General features: G+C 39.0%; 1 protein-coding gene across 1 annotated transcript in view; it reads left to right on the top strand.

The window, feature by feature from the left end:
* Positions 1-5,933, top strand: part of CRTAM (cytotoxic and regulatory T cell molecule) — a 38,204-nt gene extending 32,271 nt beyond the window's left edge. Inside the window, exons 8-10 of the mRNA XM_027835687.1 lie at positions 509-655; positions 2,851-2,937; positions 5,344-5,933. Of these exons, the coding sequence (XP_027691488.1) occupies positions 509-655; positions 2,851-2,937; positions 5,344-5,477 (368 nt within the window). The 3' untranslated portion in view covers positions 5,478-5,933. The remainder of the gene's footprint in view (positions 1-508; positions 656-2,850; positions 2,938-5,343) is intronic.
* Positions 5,934-20,929: the final 14,996 nt, after the last annotated feature.

Raw genomic sequence — 20,929 nt, 5'->3', positions numbered from 1 at the left:
TCCCTTGAGGTTCTCCTTGAATCTTTTCCCAAGTTCCCTAATCAGTTACATTGCCATGTTAAAAGAGACACTCCAGTGGTTCAAGAATTTTGGGGGGGAAAAAAAGCTAGCATTTACACAAGGTGTCACCAAAGTCATAGTAGAGTTTTAAGCTATTGAAGCTTGAGGCATACGACAGTCTCTGCTCTTTATGTCCTCACACCGATCACATATTAATAAATAAATAACAATATAAGGTAGTGTGAGTCAAATACTTAATAAGTAATAATAATACTATTAAAGCTTACAACTGCACTAAGATTTTTGGGACACCTTGCATATAGTGTTTTACTTTTGAGCCTTACAATAACCCTGTGAGATAAGAACTATAGGTACCATAATTGACATTTTATAGATGAGGAAACTGAGGTTCAGGGACACTAAGTGCCCATGGTCACATAGCTAATTAAATGTCAGATATAAGACTTGCATGATATGAAGCATCTAACTGCTCTGCTTTTTCTGACAGAAGCAAATACAAGCTCTCTAGAAATCACAAAGAAGAAACATGGAATTCTGTTGCTCACTCTTGTGTCCTTCCTCATTTTAATCCTCTTCATTATAGTACAACTCTTTATAATGAAGCTATGGAAAGCACATGTGACATGGAAGAAAGGTAAATTTCTAAACAATATAGCTACATTTATATTATACCCATTGTGTCAAAAACTACTGAAAGGAAAGATAAATATTTTATTTTGTTAGTTGTTTGCCTATACAGTATTCCAGAAGTCTTGGTAGAGTTGAAAGCGATTGAAGCTTAAAAACGCACTAAGCTTTGTGGAACACTGTCTGTAGGGTTGTGTACACAATTCTGGTGACTAATTTTTCTCACTGAATTCTCTAAATTGCTCAGCTATTTTTTTTTTAACAATATGAAGGTAGTCTTTGCATTTCTACTGGTTTTGATTATAGGTTGCAATGCCACAGGAGGCCAAAGTAGTTCAGGGAATTTATAGCAAGATAAGAAAGTTTCCTAACCGGTCCAAAGATGGCCACTTTTATGGCTGTATAAAATGAACTGGGTATAATAATAACAGCTCACATTTATGTTGCACACTCTGCTAACACCAGACCTGTGAGACTAAGTATTATTACATTTTACAGTTGAGGAAAATGGCAATCAAAGAAATTAAGTAATGTGTTCATAGTCACTTAACTAGTAAGTGACTAGGGAGTAGTTATCGTTCTACTTCTAATGATCAAATTTCACATCAAAATTCAATCTGTCCCTTTTATTGTCTCTCTCAAAGTACTGGAAAGGATTTGAACCCTGAATATCTATCCATGTTTCACAAATAAGTAATTTCTTTATCAAAGCCATATGTTTTTATTATGAAAAACTGAACATTTTCTATGTTGTGGGTTATTAGGTAGGCTAAAAATGGACTTAGGAACAGCTAGGTGGCGCAGTGAATAGAGTACTGGGCTTGTAATATGAAGGTAGCCTTTGCATTTCTACTCGTTTAGAGAAGGAAATAGCAAACCATTCCAATATCTTTGCCAAGAAAACCTCAAATGGGGTCATGGAGAATAAGATACAACTGAAAAATGACTGAACAAAAAATGAATTTGGGGATAAGGATGATTTCTAACAAGCATTGATAGCACACAACAAAATTTAGTATGCTAGAGGCACCATGATTAGTAGTTTCAGTCCTTAGGAGTTGCTTTTTTTGTATTGTTTACAACAATAAAAGCGCTGTTATAGGAGGGCCTGATTGTCCCTTCCCTGTTTTACTGACACCAATATAATCCTGTTCCTACTGGTCCACCTAGATTAATACCCAAAGGTCTAGCTCTCTGAGAATTTCAATGATCTTGGCAACGTATTTTAGAAACAATGCTGTAGAATACCCCAGTCAGTGACTTATTTTCTCCATTGTACTTGTACAAATGAAGAAAATATTATCTTTGCTAGTAAAACCCCTCTTTTCAATTTTCCACTCTCAAAGCTGGCTAGGAACCATCATAATGTGTATTTTCTGAACAATATTCTATCACTCCCTGTCCATTGTTAACACTCTTACCACAGTGCTGGACACATAGACACTCAAAAAATAGCTTATATTTGTGTGGAACGCCCCACCAACTCCTCCCCTCTTGCTGGTAAGGAGCATTGAACAATCTCCACCAATGAGAAGAGTCATGTGCAATGGATTATGAGCTGAGAGTTACATTTACAATGTGATTTTCTCACAAACCTGGGTGGTAGGCATTGCAAATATTATGTTCCCCCATGTTACAGATGAAGAGACAAAGATCAGAACGGCAGGATGGTGTGAATAGAAAAATTATTGAACTTGGAACTCTGCTACAGTTTAGCTGTGTGACTATGGGAAAGACCCTCTACAATTCAAGGACCTGGGTTCAAATCCCACCTCTGCCTCTTACTATCTGTGTGACCTTGAATAAATTGTTTAAGTGCCCTCAGCTTCCCTTTCATTCCTAAAATAAGCATGTTCAGCTAAACAGTCTCTGGACTAAATGAACCCTTCCAGGTCTACATCTCTGCCCCCATGACCCTCTCTGGGCCTTACTTTCCTCCTCAGTGAAATAGGAAAAATCTCTCACTATCACATAGCATTGTTGAAGACAGCATTTGGTGGACCTAAAAACAGCATGTAAATGTGACATATTATTAATACCAACACTTTGGTTGAATGTACTTATTCCATGCAGTTATGTGATGAAATAAGGGAAGTAATATGTATTTTATACAACTATATACACTAGTGGGAAATTCTAACTCAAAGCACACATCTATATAATCCCTAGGAAGTACTAATTTACTTTTTTTTATATACACAGAAAACGACGTTTCAGAATTGACACTGGAAAGTTATAGATCTAGGTCAAATAATGATGACACATCATCCCAAGAGAAGAATGGTCACAGTAAGTTAATTCTAAGGGACCATAAAAAAGTTGAAGGATGAAGTTTCTTAATTTTCAATATTTCCTTAATATTTATTGCTATTTCACTGCCCTTTTCTATTACAAGTTAGGGCTACTCTATATTCTATTCCTTTTGAAGAAAATATGCCCTTACACAGCCATATTCTAGTCACAAGCCCCATACCAACAAGTCTTAGTGATATTCATTGTAGGAGGTACAGTTTATACACATAGCGGCAAAATTCACAAAAATGAGGTTCTGAGGAAGAGCTTTTCACACAAGACTGTGAATTTTCATGGAAATATCTCTGTCCTCTTTGAATTCATTGAATTTGTGCAATACATTACAAAGAATTTAGGATGAAGCATCTAAAAGGGGAGACTCTCTGTATGGTAAAGTGTAAAGAGTTCTGGATCTGGAGTCAGAGGGCCTTGCCTTTAGCCTTTAAATCCCTCCATAATCCAATTCCTTCCTACCTTTCTGGACCCCTTATACCTTATTTCCCTTCCACATACTCTGCCTCCTTGCTGTTTCTCAAACAAGACACTCCATCTGCCCACTCTGTGGATTTTCAAAGGCTGCCTCCTACACCTGGAATTCTCTTCCTCCTCATCTCAGTCTCCTGGAATTCCTGGCTTCCTTCAAGTCTCAGCTAAAATCCTGCTTTCTGAAAAAAGCCTTTCCAGATTCCCTTTAATGCTAGTTCCTTCCTTCTAAGATTATCTCCAATTTATCTGGTACATAGCTTGTATGTACATACTTGTTTGCATGTTGTCTAACCCATCATACTATTAGCACCTTGAGGGCAGGAATTGTTCTTGCCTTTCTTTATAGCACAGGAAGCACATAGTAAGTGCTTAATAAATGCTAGCTGACTGACTGATCTGGTTTCAAATCCCACCTCTCACTTACTTGCTGGGTCTCAATTTCCTCACTTGCAAAATGAGGACTGTGCACCAGATGGCCTCTAAGGCACCTTCTATCTCTAAATCTTGTTGTAACCTACCCTATTGTAACCTATTTTAACCTATCCTATTGATCCTATTGCAACCCAGGTGTCTCCTAGATATAGAGAAATAAATGCATGATGGAAAATGCAGTTCTTCAGGTGATCCTATGATCTTAATATTCCTTAATAAAGATTCCTTGATTGAAGATTCTAATAAATAATTACATGGAAACATATATTTATGTAATATATATTACATATAATATACAAATAATAAATAATTACATAGAAAATTCCTTGAACACCTCTTTCCTAGAAATGAATTATGTAAATAATCCTGCTATTACTATTATTCCCTTTCTCTTTCTGGTAAAAAAATTTGGTACTCAAAAACACAAAATCTTTGGTGTAAAGACAGGAAGCATGACATAGGTGAAAGAATGCTGAAGTGGAAATTTAGAACACCTGGCTTCACCTTCTGACTCTGTCATTAGCTCACTTACCTAGGCCTCATCTGTAGGTGATCTCATAGGTCCTATGCTTTTCTGATATTCTATAATTCCCTGATCTCCCTAACTTAAACCTAATTTATTTCAATGATTATAAATTAGTTTGCACCTATCAATTCCTAAAAGAAATACAATAAAATCTGGCTCTCTTTCTTATTGCATTTGTATGAGGTTCTCCTGGGAATTTTGCCTTGTAGGTGATAGATGCTTATTTTTGTCTGGCCTCCTGCAGTGAGAAACAATTTCAAAGAATGAGTGTACTTGAGGGCATGAATGAGTTGAATGGATGAAAACCTGAGAGGCAGGAGAAAATGCCACAGCCTATTTTAGAGTTTTGTGTCATGCTTATTAATATTATATATTATGCATACAAAACAACAAAACTGGAGTTCTCAACCTAGGGTCTGTGAACTTGTTTTTTTTTAATATTGTGATAATTTTATCTCAATATAATTAGTTTCCTTTGTAATCTTATGCATTTTATTTTATGTATTTTAAACCATTATTGTGAGAAGAGATCCATTGGCTTCATCTGACTGCCAAAGGGGTCTATGACACAAAAAAAGGTTAAAAACCTCTGAATTAAAATAATCAGGTGAATCATGGTATACTCAGATAACTAATTTACACTGGTAAATTTTAGTTTTAATTTTTAAATACTTTAACACATTAACCTGCAAATATCAATCACTTACAACAGGTCTTCTTGCACCTATATAAATAAACAAGGAGGTATTTGTTGCCCCCAAATATCAATTGAACTAATAATGGAAACTTTCATTGTCTTTGTATCTTATAGTCATTTGGGGAATGTGGACTTGGAGGATTTTTTAAAAATTAAAATGAATTTTCACTGATATGTTATTGTCATTTAGGGGATGTGGACTTGGAGGGAGGATTTTTTTAAAACTAAAACAAATTTTCACTGGGTATTGTATTTCTTCCAGGTTTCAGTCACAAGTGTGGCATGAAATATATTATAACATCATATATGGAAAGAAAATCCAAGAACCCAAAAGAAAACATACAGGATGCTACATTGAAGCAAGAACAGAATCATCTACCAGAAACTATTGTATAATGCTTGAAACCATGTTAAAAGATAACACAACAGGGTAACCCAGGGTATCATAACTAACTTTAAAAAGAAAATGAGCAATAGCTTACTCAAAGAACCTAAGAGCTCATTTTGACCTCAGTGGAACAGACTGTACAGGACATTAATACTGTTGTCCTCAAACAGTGCAGTGTAAGCAGTATCCCATTAAGACAATCTGACCCAAGTCAGAGCAGCAAACTGTGGATATAAATGGGGTTTTTGTTTACCTACTTCTATGCCAAACACTACTTCAGAGCAAGAGGATTCTACTGAGGCTTGTGGATCAAGGTCAACGAGACCAGCTGACCTATGGTGAATATCAAAATTTTTCAGATTACAGATCTGGACAACTTTTTGTTGTGGTTGGGAAATTCTTTATTTTTTTCAATTCTTTAACATTTTTATTTAAAGTATTGAGTTCCAAATTCTACCCCTCCCTCCTTTCCCTCTCCCCTCCCTGAAACAATAAACAACCAGATATAGGCTATGCATGTGCAATTATGTAAAACATTTCCATATTAGTCATTTTGTACAAGAAGAGTCAAATAAAAGAAAAAGAGAAACAGTGAAAAATAGCATGCTTCAGTCTGTATTCAAACATTAATTAGTTCTTTCTCTGGAGGTGGACAGTTTGCTTCATCATTAATCCTTTAAGGATTGTCCTGGATCATTGTATTGCTGAGAATAACTAAGTTGTTCACAATTCTTCATTGAACAATGTTGCTGTTACTGTGTACAATGTTCTCCTGGTTCTGTTCATTTCATTATACATCAGTTCATATGAGTCTTTCCAGATTTTTCTGAAATCCCCCTGCTTGGGTTTGGACAACTTTAAAAGCACACATCTTTCCATATGGAGAGTGGAATTATAAACTATCTGATATGGGCTAGAAGAAAAAGTAAAAAGGGGAAATTCCAAAATGGTCTCAGAATAAAAGAAACATAGGGTGTAAACAAGTTATAAGAAGATCTCCAGTCTCCAAGCAGGTCATACTTAAAGACAGACTTTGAAAAGTGATCAAATTTCATGTGAAAGGTGTGTATGTTAATACCTGGGACTCCTGGACAACATTTACTTGATACCACCTTCTTCTGCCCTGGATATGAGAAGGTAAAGGTGGGCCTTTGATAAATAACATGCTGCTCTGGTGTGCACAATTTTAAATCATAAATGCCTTGAACACATTTACAAAAATAAAAATGTGTTCACTTTATGCATTGTTGTGTGCATGTAACACATGTTCTGGACTTACTCTCCCCATCCCTATTTGTATTGCCAGTCTGGGTCCTCAAAGCAAGGCTATTCCTATTCCCCTTTGAGTCTATAGGGAGCCCTGAAGGGTTGGGGGGTTATTTTTCTAATGCTATAAATTATGAGTCCCCCACCATTGTGCTTTTCCCCATGATTATGAGTTGATATTAATTAGCCAATCTTAATTGGCTTTTAGAAAGGGGCTTAGTAGAGTAAGAACAGATGGTGAAAAGCATCCCTCTAAAAGTCTGTTACATACTCTCCAATAAGTAAACACAAAATCCAGAGTAAAGTTAAGTGGGCTCAAACTTAGAGAGGACATGTGGTAAAAGAGGTAACTCACAGCTCTTGGAAGTGCTTTTGCTGGAGTTCTCAAGACATTCCCTTTACATATGGTATTGCTTTCCTTCTGGGGTCTTTGTAGAATCCTGAGCTTGCACTTTTTCAGGATTTCCAGTTTGCCCTCAGTTTCCAATGAAGATATTGCATCAGTTTTTCCAGGGCACTGCTTGGACTAGGATGCTGATGAGAATGCACCAATCCTCTGGTCCTTCAGAGTTAATGAGGCCCTTATAGAGCCTAGTAGGGAGAAAGGAAACTGAGGCTAAAGCTGAGGTGTTCTCTCCCCACTCCCCTACCCCCACCTATGACTCCTCAGAGGATTGGCTGTAACTATTCTCTTCAATCTCTTCACTAACTCTAATACACATTTCCAACAAACTTGATGGTTTTATAGAGGCCCTAGAGGATGAAATCAAGCCACTCAGACAACCCAACCAGGTTTCCTAGGAAGAGACCCTGCCTTGTTCATGACCAAGAAATCATCAAGATGTGTTCTCACTTAATAAATGTGTCATCTAAACAAAATGAGGTGATTTTGATCCCACCCTTACACTTATAAATTATCATTTCATGTTTAATAAAGAGAAGAATATGAGGTTTTTTAAAATTATTTTGCTTCAAATTGTGCTACCTACTTTGTAATTTACTCTCCTTTTTATCAGGGTTTATTTAAGATCAATAAAATTCAGCCATTTTCATGATGCCATATTTCCAAGGTGAAAATTTTCTGATTGTGTAGAGCTGAATAAACTGAATCTAAAATAAAACTTTTTTTCATTTGAGGAACCTGGTGATCTGATACTTTTAAGGGATTAACTTTGGCTACTGACTAGATTTCCATGAGAGTTTTAAAGTATAAGAACAGCAAGATCAAACTTGCTTTTTGTTGTAGCTTACAGTTTATATGAGATAGATCTCTCCAGCCATCTGGTGTTCCAAAGGCAGTACATAGTGGAGAAGCATTTTCCCCTCAGAGGTGGCTGCTTCTTAATGTCCAATGAACATCCTGCCTGTACAGTAGTGAGCTCTCTTTCATCAAGTTGGAAAACCCACAGCAATGTTTCTCTTTTTTTTTTTTTTTGGCTAGGAAATGGGGTTAAGTGACTTGCCCAGGGTCACACAGCTAGTAAGTGTCAAGTGTCAGGCCAGGTTTGAACTCAGGTTCTCCTGACTCCAGGCCAGTACTCTATCTATTGCAACACCTACCTGCCCCTCAGAACAATGTTTCACATTGCTCTGAATCCTCTCACTTCAGGGACTTAAAACAATCTGGCAACATTAATCTCATGGTATTTTTTTAAATCTTTTATCTTTTTGTACATTTCCCAATATATCTTTCCACTCTCCTCTATCCAGGGAGACATCCTTTGTGACAGTGATTTTTTTAAGAAGGGGAAAAACAAATAGCAAAACCAATCAACATACCAACTGTATCTGACAGAACATGCAATAACTACACCCACAGTACTGTCCCTCAACAAAGGATGGAGTTGCATTTTCTTCTCCTAGGCCAAGTTGGTCATTAAAAGAATACAAAGTTCATCATCATCTTTTACTCTTTTCATATATTTTACTATAGGATTCATGTTTCCCCCTGGTTTTGATTAATTTATTCTGCATCACTTCATACAAGTCCTCCCATCTTTTCTGAGTCCTTGATATTCATTGTTTCTAAAACACAAAAATGTTTCATTTCATCCATATACCATAATTTGTTTAGCCATTCCCCAATGGGTGAGCAGACACTTTATTTCCAGTTCTTCCCTAACATAAAAAGCATTGCCAAAAACGATTGGTATATTTGAGAACTCTCTGTCTTTTTTGGACCTTCTTGAGGTATACGTATAGAAGTGGGATCTCTGAGACAAAAAGACATTTTAGTCACTTAAGAAACATAATTCTAAATCTATTAGACTAATTCCAGAATAGTTGGACCAATTTATAGCTCCAGGAATGGTGTTAGAACATGACCGTCTTCACTCAACTCCTCCATATTGACTATTCTCATCTTTTGTTTTCTTTGCCAATTTGTTAGTTGTAAGGTGAAAACTCCAAGATGCTAGTGATTTGTATTATTAGTGATTTGGAACATTCTTTCATATTGTTGCCCCTCATTTGCAATTCTTCTTTATAAAACTGCTTATTCATGTGCATTGACCACTTATCTATTGTAGAAAGTATCATGATCTTTTTTTTTCCTGCATAATATATTGTACAGTACCATGGACAATGTACTTAGACATGATTTTTCTGTAAGGAAAACCAAAACCTCTCAAAGAAAATCAGGCAGCCAGCTTCACTTTAATAGGGGACAAGAGGCTAATACTGCAAAATGAAAGTTTGAGGAGCCTTTTTCTCTATTGTCCTGAATCAGTATCTAAATCATTTCACATAAATATCTGTTCTATTCTTAATTTTCTAGGGAAGATTTCATATCCTTTCTCAATAAAATATTCTATTACTTAGCAACCTTCAGTCATAAAGTTCTCCCTTATACTTAGCTAAAATCCCTGACAATGAATTAAAGCTCTATCTTGTTCAGAGAATATGGAACTTGTGAACAACTAATTAGCAATCTTCAACTAATATTTCTTCATAGATGTAAATAAGAGAAACAAATGATCCCTCAACTTTACAACAAATCAAAGCCATGTTTATTTTTTACTTAATTCTTATTTTCCTCCAAATTATCTAAGGTAATATATGCTAAAGTCATGAAGCTCTAGGCATTAACTATACAATCCACGATTACACTAGAGTATCAAGAAAGAAAATTATGCTACCCAACATACTGAGAGCACATGTTTAGTCTACATACAACTAAGTAACAGATGAAGAAGATGGTTTGAACCGCTGTTCACTAATGGGTCTACTAATTTAAGCCAACAACATAATCTCCTATTACATCTCCTGGTTGAAGTCATAGTAATTTACTATATTTATAATGGCGTTTTGATCTAGATGAAATGTAATTCTATTTTTACAATACTGAACCTTCTAAGGGAAGGAGCCCTCTCCCTTCCTGAAATGCATTCATGTGCAAATTTGTCATCTGTGGTCATTACTGTAGTAGACCTGTTGATGTGTGTTGGTTTTTCTTCCCTCTTTTTTCTCTTTTGCAAACTTGAGGGAACAGGAAAAAAATAAAGCAGTAAAAGCATCCTATATCCCCAAATGCCCAAATATCTTAAAAGCTACCCAAACGAATGTGAAAGTCTAATTCTAGGGGTGGTCTATGGGGTGATGCATATGGGCATTTATGGAGAAAATGCTACTTATCAGATGTTCTCTAGATCTATGAGTAGTAGTTTATTAAGAGCTGAACATAAGACATAGAGTTTCATTCTACATTAACTATTAAATTTTACACCCCCCCCAAAGTTGGTCTCTTTAGAAAAAAATACTGTATTCAAATTCTGCCAACCTAGTTTGAAGAAAGCTACTTGACTTCATCTATTCAATCCAAATACACACATGTTCTTAAAGAAATATTCCAAGCTGGCATCAAATGATCAATTTAAAAGTTTCAGACATAGTCACCCAATCAGTTCTAAACATACCTAACTATATTAGCATCTAGCCCATATCTGTCCACAGGGGTGTATAGGATGTTCAGGGAGGACTAGCACCTCTGAGATGAGGGCTCCCAAGCCCTTTTCAGGGTTGCTCCTCCACCTTTGGTGTCCACCTGGCACTCAACTCTTACCTGTAGTTCCAAGAAGCTATAGTATTTAAAGCAGTCACACCCTGATAAAACTATCTGGGCAGATGGCCTAAACCAGGCTGAGGGCTGTAACCAACAGGCCTCAAACCTGTTGGTGAGTTAGAGGAATGTCTACCCCAAGCATGTGAAGATTTCCCCCAGCAGATGGGAACAATTTGTTACAAAGGCCATGAAGGTGGCTGAAGCAGGTGCTACTGAGAGCTGAGAGCTTGGTCAGATATCAAGGATACCAAGGTCATCCACTGCATTCCAGGCCATTGTCAGTCATCTTGACTTTTGTCTTGCCACTGGACTTTATGACTCTGGAAGAAAGAGTGAGGCTGATGATTTTGTGCAACTCTGCCTCACTTAAATCCAATCCATGCACAAGTTAAGACATCATGCTGTGATGTCATCGGTCCTCTTCAAAAAGAAAGACAAACAACAATAATTTCTCCACAAGAGAGATATCTGTCAAGGACTTGGCTGAAATTTAGACAATACTATACTCTATCTTTAATATTCCACTGGTCTACCAGCCTAGTAACTCTGTCTAAAACTATAGATCTTCCTTTACAAGAGATTCACAAACAAAAAAAACTCATGATACATTATACACAACGCTTAAAAATCCCAAGGACCAGCCAAAGGCAGCTAATAGCAGATAGAAAGCTGGGTCTGGAGTCAGGAAGATATGAGTTCAGATCAGGCCTCAGATAATTACGGGCTAGGTGAACCTGGGTCAAGTCACTTAATCTCTGCCTCAGTTTCCTCATATGTAAAATAGGAATAATAATAGCATCTACCTCTCAGGGTTGTTGTGAGGATCAAAAGAGATAATAATTGTAAAGTGCTTAGCACAGTGCCTGGCACATGAGTGCTATATTAGCGATTAATATAATTATCTAGTTTGTTGCTACTTCAAATGTAGGCCTCCCTCCCCTCATCTCCACATATAATGTAGTTGGTTGATTTTTGTCCCTTGTGTATTTCAATGGATCAGTGATCTTATTAGTCTCTCAATGAATATTGCAATACATACATGCTTTCTCATGTAGACAGAAGTGAAGGCACCAGTAGCCTGTGTAATTCTCGTCCATGTTCTCCTAAAGTTCCTTTTCAGAGGATCTATTCAATGCACTAGAGGACTTTCTCTAGGTCTTTATGTGTTTCTTGGGCTCATCTAAATGTTAGCTACATGCCGAGCCTACTTCTTTTTTAATCATACATTTCCTGGATGACAGCCTTTACTCCATTTCTTGCAGATAGGTCATCACTGGAAATTCTGTCCATTGCCTTTGGGTCACCCATCATTTTGATTCTTTGAAGACTGTGGTGAAGACTGAGAGAATACTAATATTAAAAAGATAATGCTTTGCATCATGGTACAGGTTGGAACTATTGGATGCATTGCACAATTTCCTAACTGAAATTTGGCCCATTCTCTTTCTCTTCACTTCTCCCTCCATTTATTGTACCCGTGCAGGCAATACCTATATACTGATACACTAATTCAGTGTGATGTCTGACCAACAACATATCACAGTTATGCCAATAACAAATTTTCAGCCTTTTAGTTTTTCCTGTATGGATTATTCAGCTGATCTCTATTGAGCAGTCATGAATCTCACTGAGAAGGGTATTGGGATAGGATTTGGACCTGTGATTTTATTGGTATAGGGAAATGGTGTCAAACTCAAATAGAAATGGAGGCTACTAATCCACATAAGAATCCCTGCTGAGTGTATATTGGCTTGGTTTTAAAATGTAGTATTATCTATATTTATTGGGTTTTTAAATTTTACTTTGTTAAATATCTCCCAATTACATTTTGATCTAGTTCAGGCTGCACCCTAGAGTGCTGCAGGTGTCACTCATAGACCACATTTGACACCTCTGGTATAGGGGACTCTCAGAGAAGGAAACCTCCTCTCCAAATGTAGGTCAGCACCTTCTTTGCAAGTTATAAATAGTTGCCTGAAGCACTGAGAGATGAGTGAGTGCTTAGGGTCACATACAAAGATAGGATTTAAACCCAGGTATTTCTGGTTTCAAGGGCAGCTCTCCTTGTCTAACTCCTCCACTCTGCTATGCTTCCGCTTATTCATTAAGAAGGCCCTATAATGTTCTGGGGCCATGAGGCAATCAATAGAATGTCATCCATAAGCAAGAGTGCCTGGAGGACTTCAATATCTATAGAAAATCCCTTTTCCATTTGACTTCTGGACATTATTTTTGTCATGAGAGTGGCAAGCACCTTTCATAACCCTTTCTCTCCCTATTTTATGCTTTAGTTGATAATAATATGGAGTAGGTTGATGAAACAGCTATTTCATTGGAACCTGTCCTTTACCCCTACCATGACCTCCAGGTATTCCATCCCCTAGGGCTCTTCCATGATCTGGCTTTACTTTCCTCTTTTCCTAACCTTGGCCTTATAGTTATCCAGTTCAGCTATATACTATGCTCTATATGCAAATCCCCTTCCTCCTTGTCCTACTGACACCATACCTTATTAACCCCAATTTTGTATTATCCCCACCATCTACTTTCTCTGATCTTACATCAAAGCTGGAGGAAGTCACCATGATGACTAGGACCACGACAAATTTGTTATGTAATATTAACTGGGTCTTCATTACATCAAGACAATCCCAATTGTCTCTTTATTAAACTTCCCACAACAACTATTCCAAATCTGTTCTTCTCTTCTCAAGCCTTCCACTACACTCCCTTCTACCTCCCTCCCCTTAGAGGGCCCTGGCTCATATTTTACTGAGAAAATAGATTATTTGTCCTGAGCTCCCTGGTTTCCTCTATTCTACATCTCCAATCCTCACTTTTGCTCCACTCTGATGAAAAGAAGGCCAATCCTTATACTTATGTCCTTCATCCCTTCCTATTCCTTCTTCTCTGGAAGTATATCCTTGACATTAAATGTTCTCTCCTCTCTAATTTTCAAACTCTCCCTTTCTACTGGCCACTTTTACTTTTGTCTACAAACATACTCAAGACTTTTTCCATCCTTAAAAAAATAATTTGACCTCTATTATCACCTCAAGCTATAGTCCTATAATAACTCTTCCCTTTCAAACAATTAAAAAAAAAACTTCTTCCACTTATTCTCTCCACTTCCCCTCCTTTTCTCTCTTTTCTCAACCTTTTACAATCTGGTTCCCCAACCTCAACATTCAACATAAACTGCTCTCCAAATTCACCAATGATCTCTTAATTGCCAAATCCAATGACCTCTTCTCGGTCCTCATCTTTTATCTCTCTGAAACACTTGACTCTGTTGACTACTCTCTCCCCTCTCGATTTTCATGACAGTACTCTCTCTTAGTTTTCTTCTAACTTGTGGTAGTTTTTCTGAAGTCTCCTTCAGTGGATCATTACCTATGCATTGCCCTCTAATTGTGGAGTGCACCCCAAGACTCTGTCTTAACCTTCTTTTCTCTTTACACTGTCTCAATGATTTCAAGAACTCCCATGGGTTCAATTATAATCTCTTTGCAGATGTTTCCCAGATCTTTGTTTCTGCCTTTAGTCTCTCTCCTGGGCTCTAGCACCATATCACCAACTGCCTATTAAACATTTCAAATTAGATTTTCCAAAAGAATCTTAATAAACAACATATCCATAATATTACTTATTTTTCTCCCTAAGTCTTCCTTTCATCCTCACCTCTCAATTTATATTGAGAATACAATAATTTTTCCAGGCACAACTCAGGAATCATTCTCAACTCTGCACTCACACAAATTCCCATACCTAATCAGTTGCCAAGTCTTGTCAATTTACCTCTACATCTCTCATATTTGTCTCCCTCTTCATTCCATTTCAGGATGTCACCACCTCTCATCTGGACTAGGGCATTCAATGCCTAATTACTCCCCTTCCCAGCTTTCAGGAGCTCTCCCTGTTCCCATCTATCCTCCACCAAACTGCCATTTTGATATCCCAAAGCAGAGGTATGACCAGGTCACTCCCCTGCTCAAGAAACTCCAGGGGCTCTCTCTTGCCATGATGAGGTTCTATTATATAAGGAAATGGAAACATCTTAACTGGTTCTGTTCTCAGAAAAATGGCTTAAAGAAAACGGTACCTGGGATTAGCTCTATAAATGACCTTGACATATTAAGATGCAGAATCTTTGAGCATCAGACCTTTTTAGCATCTGAGTGAATGACTTCTGAGCCTGAAGGAAGGCAGGGAAACCAATAAGGGCATTCCAGAGACATGGGTATACATGTAGCAGGGAAGGTGCTAGTAGATAGGAAGAGACTGAAGATAAGAGTGAGATTTAAAAAATTGAGGCAATTTTTTCAGGAGAAATGAAGAGCAAATGGAATCAAGGTTTGGCCATGGCAAAGAGAAGGGCCCACCTCTTCATGTGAGACAGGAGTGAAGAAGGCAGTGGGGAAAAATATCCAGAAGATGGGATATGAGGAGGAAGCAAAAAGATAGAGCTCTCAGATAATGATAATGATCTCATTTTTGGTGTGAGGTAAGAGACAAGGTCTTAAACTGAGAGAATAGGGGGTGACAGGTGCCATGGGAGGCTTAAAAAGAAGTAAGCACTTTGGAATAGCCACTGTTGGATAGTGGGATATAGAATCAATTAGAGAGTAATAGGATGTTTGCCTTACTGCAGTGAGGGCCCAGTTGACATTAGATAAGACAATTGTTAGTAGGCCCAGTCAACTCTCTTTCATGATTTCTTCAAACTCCATTCAGTAGTACCTGAATAGGAACCAAATAGGCAGATGGTGAAAGTAATCCAGAATTGGGTTTGGGGAAAGTGTGAAAAGCAATAGGACAAAAGAGTAAGCAATTCTAGGTTAGAGGATAGTGTCGAGTTGAGCAGTTTCATCAAGGGTGTAGAGATAGGGAAGAACGGAGATTGTGGCCAGTATATGGATGTTGGGGGAAAAACTGAGGGGTAGAGGGAATTGAAGCCATGGTGAGGACTGAGAATCCCTGAGGCAGCTGTGGCTAACAGGAACATCTGTTTTGTCTCCTTTGGAAGCATAAAGACACACCATGGAATGGCAGCCCCAAGGATTGTGATCCTTCAAGGTGAAGGGAATGCAAGCTATGAACTCTACAAAGATATGGACCCTTGAAACCTAGCAAAGAGCTACACCTAAGGGATAACTTCATGAGGACTCTACACAGGAAAAAAGAACTGCCAGCAACCAAAGGCTTTGTCACATCTGTTCTCTACACATGAACTTCACTACCATTTTAAGCCCACTTTTCCCAAGGACCTTGTGAGTGTACTGGGGGAGAGGGAGAATATGATCCCAGGTTTGAGTAGGGGAGAGGATCATTTTTTGTAACCACTGTCTGCTCTACCTGCTTAAGAAATATCCTTTCTAAAAGATAATTCAATCTGGCTGATAATCAATGAGAAGCATACCAATGGAGTTCTATATTCAATAGTTCACAAAACCCCAGCCCTTCTGGGTTATTCCTAGATGTGAGCTCCTTGAGGGCAGGGACTGCCTTTCTATTTAAATCCCAACTAAAATCCTCACCTTCATGGAAGGTCCTCCCCTCTTAATTCCAGTGCTTTCCCTTTTATTTTTTCCCCCATTAATCCTCTGTGTATGTGTGTGTGTACACACACATATATGTTTGCATGTCTCCCATTAGATTGTAAGCTCTTTTAAGGCAAGGATGTCTTTTGGCTCTTTTTGTATCCCTAAAGCTTAAGCACAGTGCCTGGCACAGAATAGGTGCTTAATACATATTGATTGATTAATTTCCTGCACGTTGCACAGTTCTTGGCACATTAAGTAAACCCTTGTTTACTTGCCTGTTGACACAGTGAGGGTAGCAGTAGCAATTTCTCTCTGGGGATCCAGCTAGTCATTGGGAGTGAGAAATGAGAAAAGGTGGAGAGGGGGTGCCACCCTTACATTATCAAACTCGATCCCCACCACAACTCCGTAGGAGTAGCTGCTTTTACTATCTCCATTTTACGTATGAGATAATCAAGGGGGAGAGATGTCCAGGGCCAGTTAAGCGTCTGAGACAGGCTCTCCTGCCTCCAAGTCCAGGGTGCTCTATCTAGGAGACCCCTTTTTATGAGGTCAGTCTTCCCCTCACTGGCTACTTTCTGTCCGACCTTTTCATTCCCTCCAGCTCCAACTCTCCCAAACCCCAAGGAGTATTAGGGTTTGCAGGAGCCAGGTGGTACCTATTTGGAAGAACCGATTTTGGGGTGAGCATTTACACCTGGGAAACCGGCAAGTGTTACATATCCGAGCTTGATATGTTTTCTTCAAATGATGGAAAAAATGTTAATAACGCAGACTGAAAGTGTGTTGTGTAGGCATTTCCTCCCCCGCCCCAGGCCGATTTTCGAACATGAATCACATCTCCGGGCACAGGGGTCGGGCAGAGCCAAACCAACCCCGGCCCCTAGCCCCCAGACCCCAGCGGAGCGAGGGAGAGGGAGCTACCATCGAGCGCCTCAGGGGCGGCCCATCACCGGCGGTTCGCGGAGCAGGGAAGATGCATGGCTAAGCAATGAGAGCGCTTTCGATTTCGTCTCGGTTCTGTCCTTTGGCGCCGTCCGACCGCCTTTGCCTTAATACCTCACACCCCTCAGCCCCCCTTCAGAGAAGCCGTCAATGGTCTCGTCCGGACGCCCCCCCTGGGATGGGGGTGGGGGTGGAGGTGGATGGAATATCTGTTATGTTTCGGTCGCCAAGGTAGCGCCAGGGCAACCACAAAGCGAGCGGGAGGTAGGGTTGCGAGGTGGAGGCATCACTCTGAGAATGAGGCCGGCAGTGTTAGCGGTGCTCCTGCCGCCGCGACAGGGCGGGGCGGCGGCGGCGGAGGAGCAGGATGTGGGGGTGCTTCGGTTGTAGCGCGGAGGAGCACGGGCAGGTGACTGACCGGCCGTTGGCGGCCGCCGAGCGGGGCAAGTGTCGGCGGCGGGCGGAGGGGAAGGGACGGGCAGGAGTCGAGCTGGGGCAGAAGCAGAAACAGAAGCGTGAAGGGAACGTGGCCAGATCCCAGCTGAGAGAGCGGAGCGGGGCACCTGTGGAACTAGAGCAGGACACCTGGAGGGCGTTGTCGGGGCGGGGCCGCGGCCGGCATACGAGCCCCTCTACTCCAACCCCACCCGCACCCCCAGCTGCCTGCGGGCGCAGAGATCCCAGAGAGTGTCCGGGCTAAGGGGAAGCACCTGGGCTCCACCGGGGCGGAAGGCGCCTCTTTACTTCCCGCTTTGAGAGGTCCTTCAAAGAGAGCTCTTGTATTTTACCCAATCAATTAACAAGCATTTATTAAGCACCGACTGTGTGCCAGGCACAGTGCCAAGCTCTGGGGTTGCAGGGAAAGGCAAAACCTTCTAATTTAGGGCCACAAGTACCTGCTAAGTGCCAGGCTGTGGAGTTACAGGGAAAAAACAATCTCTGTCCTAAAGGAGTTCACAGTCTAATGATCAATCAATAAAACTACCATCAATAAACACCTACTCTGTGCTAGGCACTGCTAGGAATACAAAAGGAAGCAAAAGGACAGCCACTGCCTGCAAGAAGCTTACAATCTAATAGGGGAGACAACATGCAAACATATATACAAAACAATCGATGTACAGGATGAATAGGAAATGATTGACAAAGGGGAGGCATTGGAATTAAGATGAGCTGGGGAAGGCTTCCTGTAGAAGGTTGAATTTTATATGGGACTACAATTCCAGCTGACCAGGGAGGTCAGTAGACAGAGTGGAGGAGGGAGTGTTCCAGACATGAGGGACAGTCAGAGAATATAGGTGAGATGGAGTGTCTTGTTTATGGAACAGCCTGGAAACCAGACAGGAAAACATGCAACCCACTATATACAAATAATAATAGCATTTACATGGTTTTCAAAGCACTTTACAAATATCCCATTTTATCCTTACAACCCTGCAGTAAATGCTTTTATTATCGTCATTTTACAAATAGAGAAACTCAGTGAGAAAGAGGTTGTATAACTTACAGGGAGTCACACAGCTAGTAATTGAGGCAGGATTTGAACTCACCTTTTGCTGCTTCCAGATCTAGAACCACCAGGGAGGTAATGTTGGAGGAAAGGCACTACTAGCATAAGTCTTATAGAAGGTAGGATTTTATCTGGGACTTGAAGAAAGTAATTTTGCCATGCAGATTCACTCTGTGATGCATTCACACAACATCCAGGTGGGAAGAGACTTTGTAAGGCTTCCTTATTTACAGAGGAGGAAACAGGCCCCAAGGGATGAAGAATCTTGCCCAAGATGACACAGTTAAGTGGACTTGGGACTTGAATACTTGTTCCCCCCAAAAATGGAAAAGAATTGTAGTGTTCCGCCTCCCAAAGGTAGAAGGGATTTCTCTGAGTATCTATGAATCTATAAGTTCTTATTTCCAGATAGCACTAAAAAAAGGTTGTCCACCTTCTTTCATAGAGTATTCTAACCATTCACCATGCTGTGAAAACAGAATGAGGTTATTTAACCAGAGTTGTGTCCAATGAGCTGTCCTTAAAATATTCTCAGTTTATTCGATTTCTGTGTTTGCTTTCTATAGCTAAATGCTTTTGTAAAAGAAGCCCTCTGCTGAAGATCTACTTTTTGTAGTTCATGACTTTGCCCTACCAAAGTATATTCATCTGTAAACACTAAAGTAATTTGTTCTAGTATTGAAGTTTTATTTCTTTTTTCATCAGCTTATTCTTTCCAGAGATTATAAATTGAGACCTCTAAAGTAATAAGATAAATCAAAGAGAATAAATTCTTATATCACTGAGAAAAGGGACATAATGAACCTTTTTAGCTGTAAAATACTCATTATTTGAACCTCCAAATATACCAACTTTAACCATTAAAATTTACCACAAAAGATTAGCTAGATTATATTTTCCATTTTTGAATGAAACTATTTATCATTTGATATGTTTATTTTTTCAGAAACAGCAATAAAATAACATGTTTATTAATAGTGAAATAAAAATTGTTATAGAATCCAGCTATAAGATATATTTTCATGAAATTTTGATCCCCAGAACTATATTCCGTAAATGATAGATGCTAATAAGAATCACTGTTAGCAGTTTAAGTATTGCTTTTGGCCTCATGTTTGTCATAGTACTTTTCCTCTAAGGAATTCATGGTGTTCCTTGGAAACATTAACAGCAGTCAACATTAACTCTTACAACTGCCTATGAGATATGTAAAGCTACAGTTACTTGATTAAAGTCATGATTAGCTAAAAAGAATGACAGCAAAAGCCATTCAGTAATTGCTAATAGTGAAGATGGCTGTAGTCATCAGATCTGTAGAAAATTTGCAAAGATGCAAGGAGGACAAAGGAAAGAGACTCCAAAAGAGTGGATTTCTGAAAAAGAAAAAGGAAGCCTAGGTCAGAATGAATAAATGCATTTTTCTTTATCCCTAGAGGGACTCCAACTTATCTTTATGTCATACATCTGGGATAAGAAGGGATCTCATATTAGACTCATACTACAACTTGGCCATAAAAGGGATAAATAATTTGCTCCAAATCACTCAGCCAGTCAAGGTAAGGCCAGGAATACAACAGGCTTCCTATTCAGAGTTCCAGCTCTGACAGTATACTGCCTCTCCTTCCCTCCCTGAAGCATTGACCTTGTACCTGTTCTGCTTTAACAAATGGTGACCTAGTACTCCATACATGAATATAAATGAACATGACTCATTAAATTGTCCAGGTTGTTTGAAATGAATTCATTAAAGTGCTGTCCATAATTAAGCATTTGGCTTTGTCCCGGCTTATTTAAAACAAACTCTTTGGAAGCTGAAAACAGGAATCTGCCTCCAAACAGCAATTTGGTTCCTTCCATAAACTGCACTCAGTTACTAAGGTTGCTAAAGATATGTTTCTGTAGAGAGAAAAACCACAAATGTCCAAGTATAGACCTTCCCATCTCCCTTGAGAAAAAGAGGAAAATATGAAAGCCTGTAGGTAATTTAGTACAGTTGTTTTAGTAATTTTAATTTTTGCTTAGCATAGCTATTAATAATTTTCAGTAGACATAAAAAGTAAAATAAGCATTTTTTTCAGGTAGTGCTGTTATGAACTTCAAATTTATGTATACACCCAACTCCAGATCTGCAGCTCT

Source organism: Vombatus ursinus, unplaced genomic scaffold, assembly GCF_900497805.2.
Source record: "Vombatus ursinus unplaced genomic scaffold, bare-nosed wombat genome assembly UNPS02014816.1, whole genome shotgun sequence".
Taxonomy (NCBI): Eukaryota; Metazoa; Chordata; class Mammalia; order Diprotodontia; family Vombatidae; genus Vombatus; species Vombatus ursinus.
The sequence above is the reverse complement of the archived record's forward strand: the minus strand, read 5'-3'. Positions and strand labels throughout refer to the sequence as shown.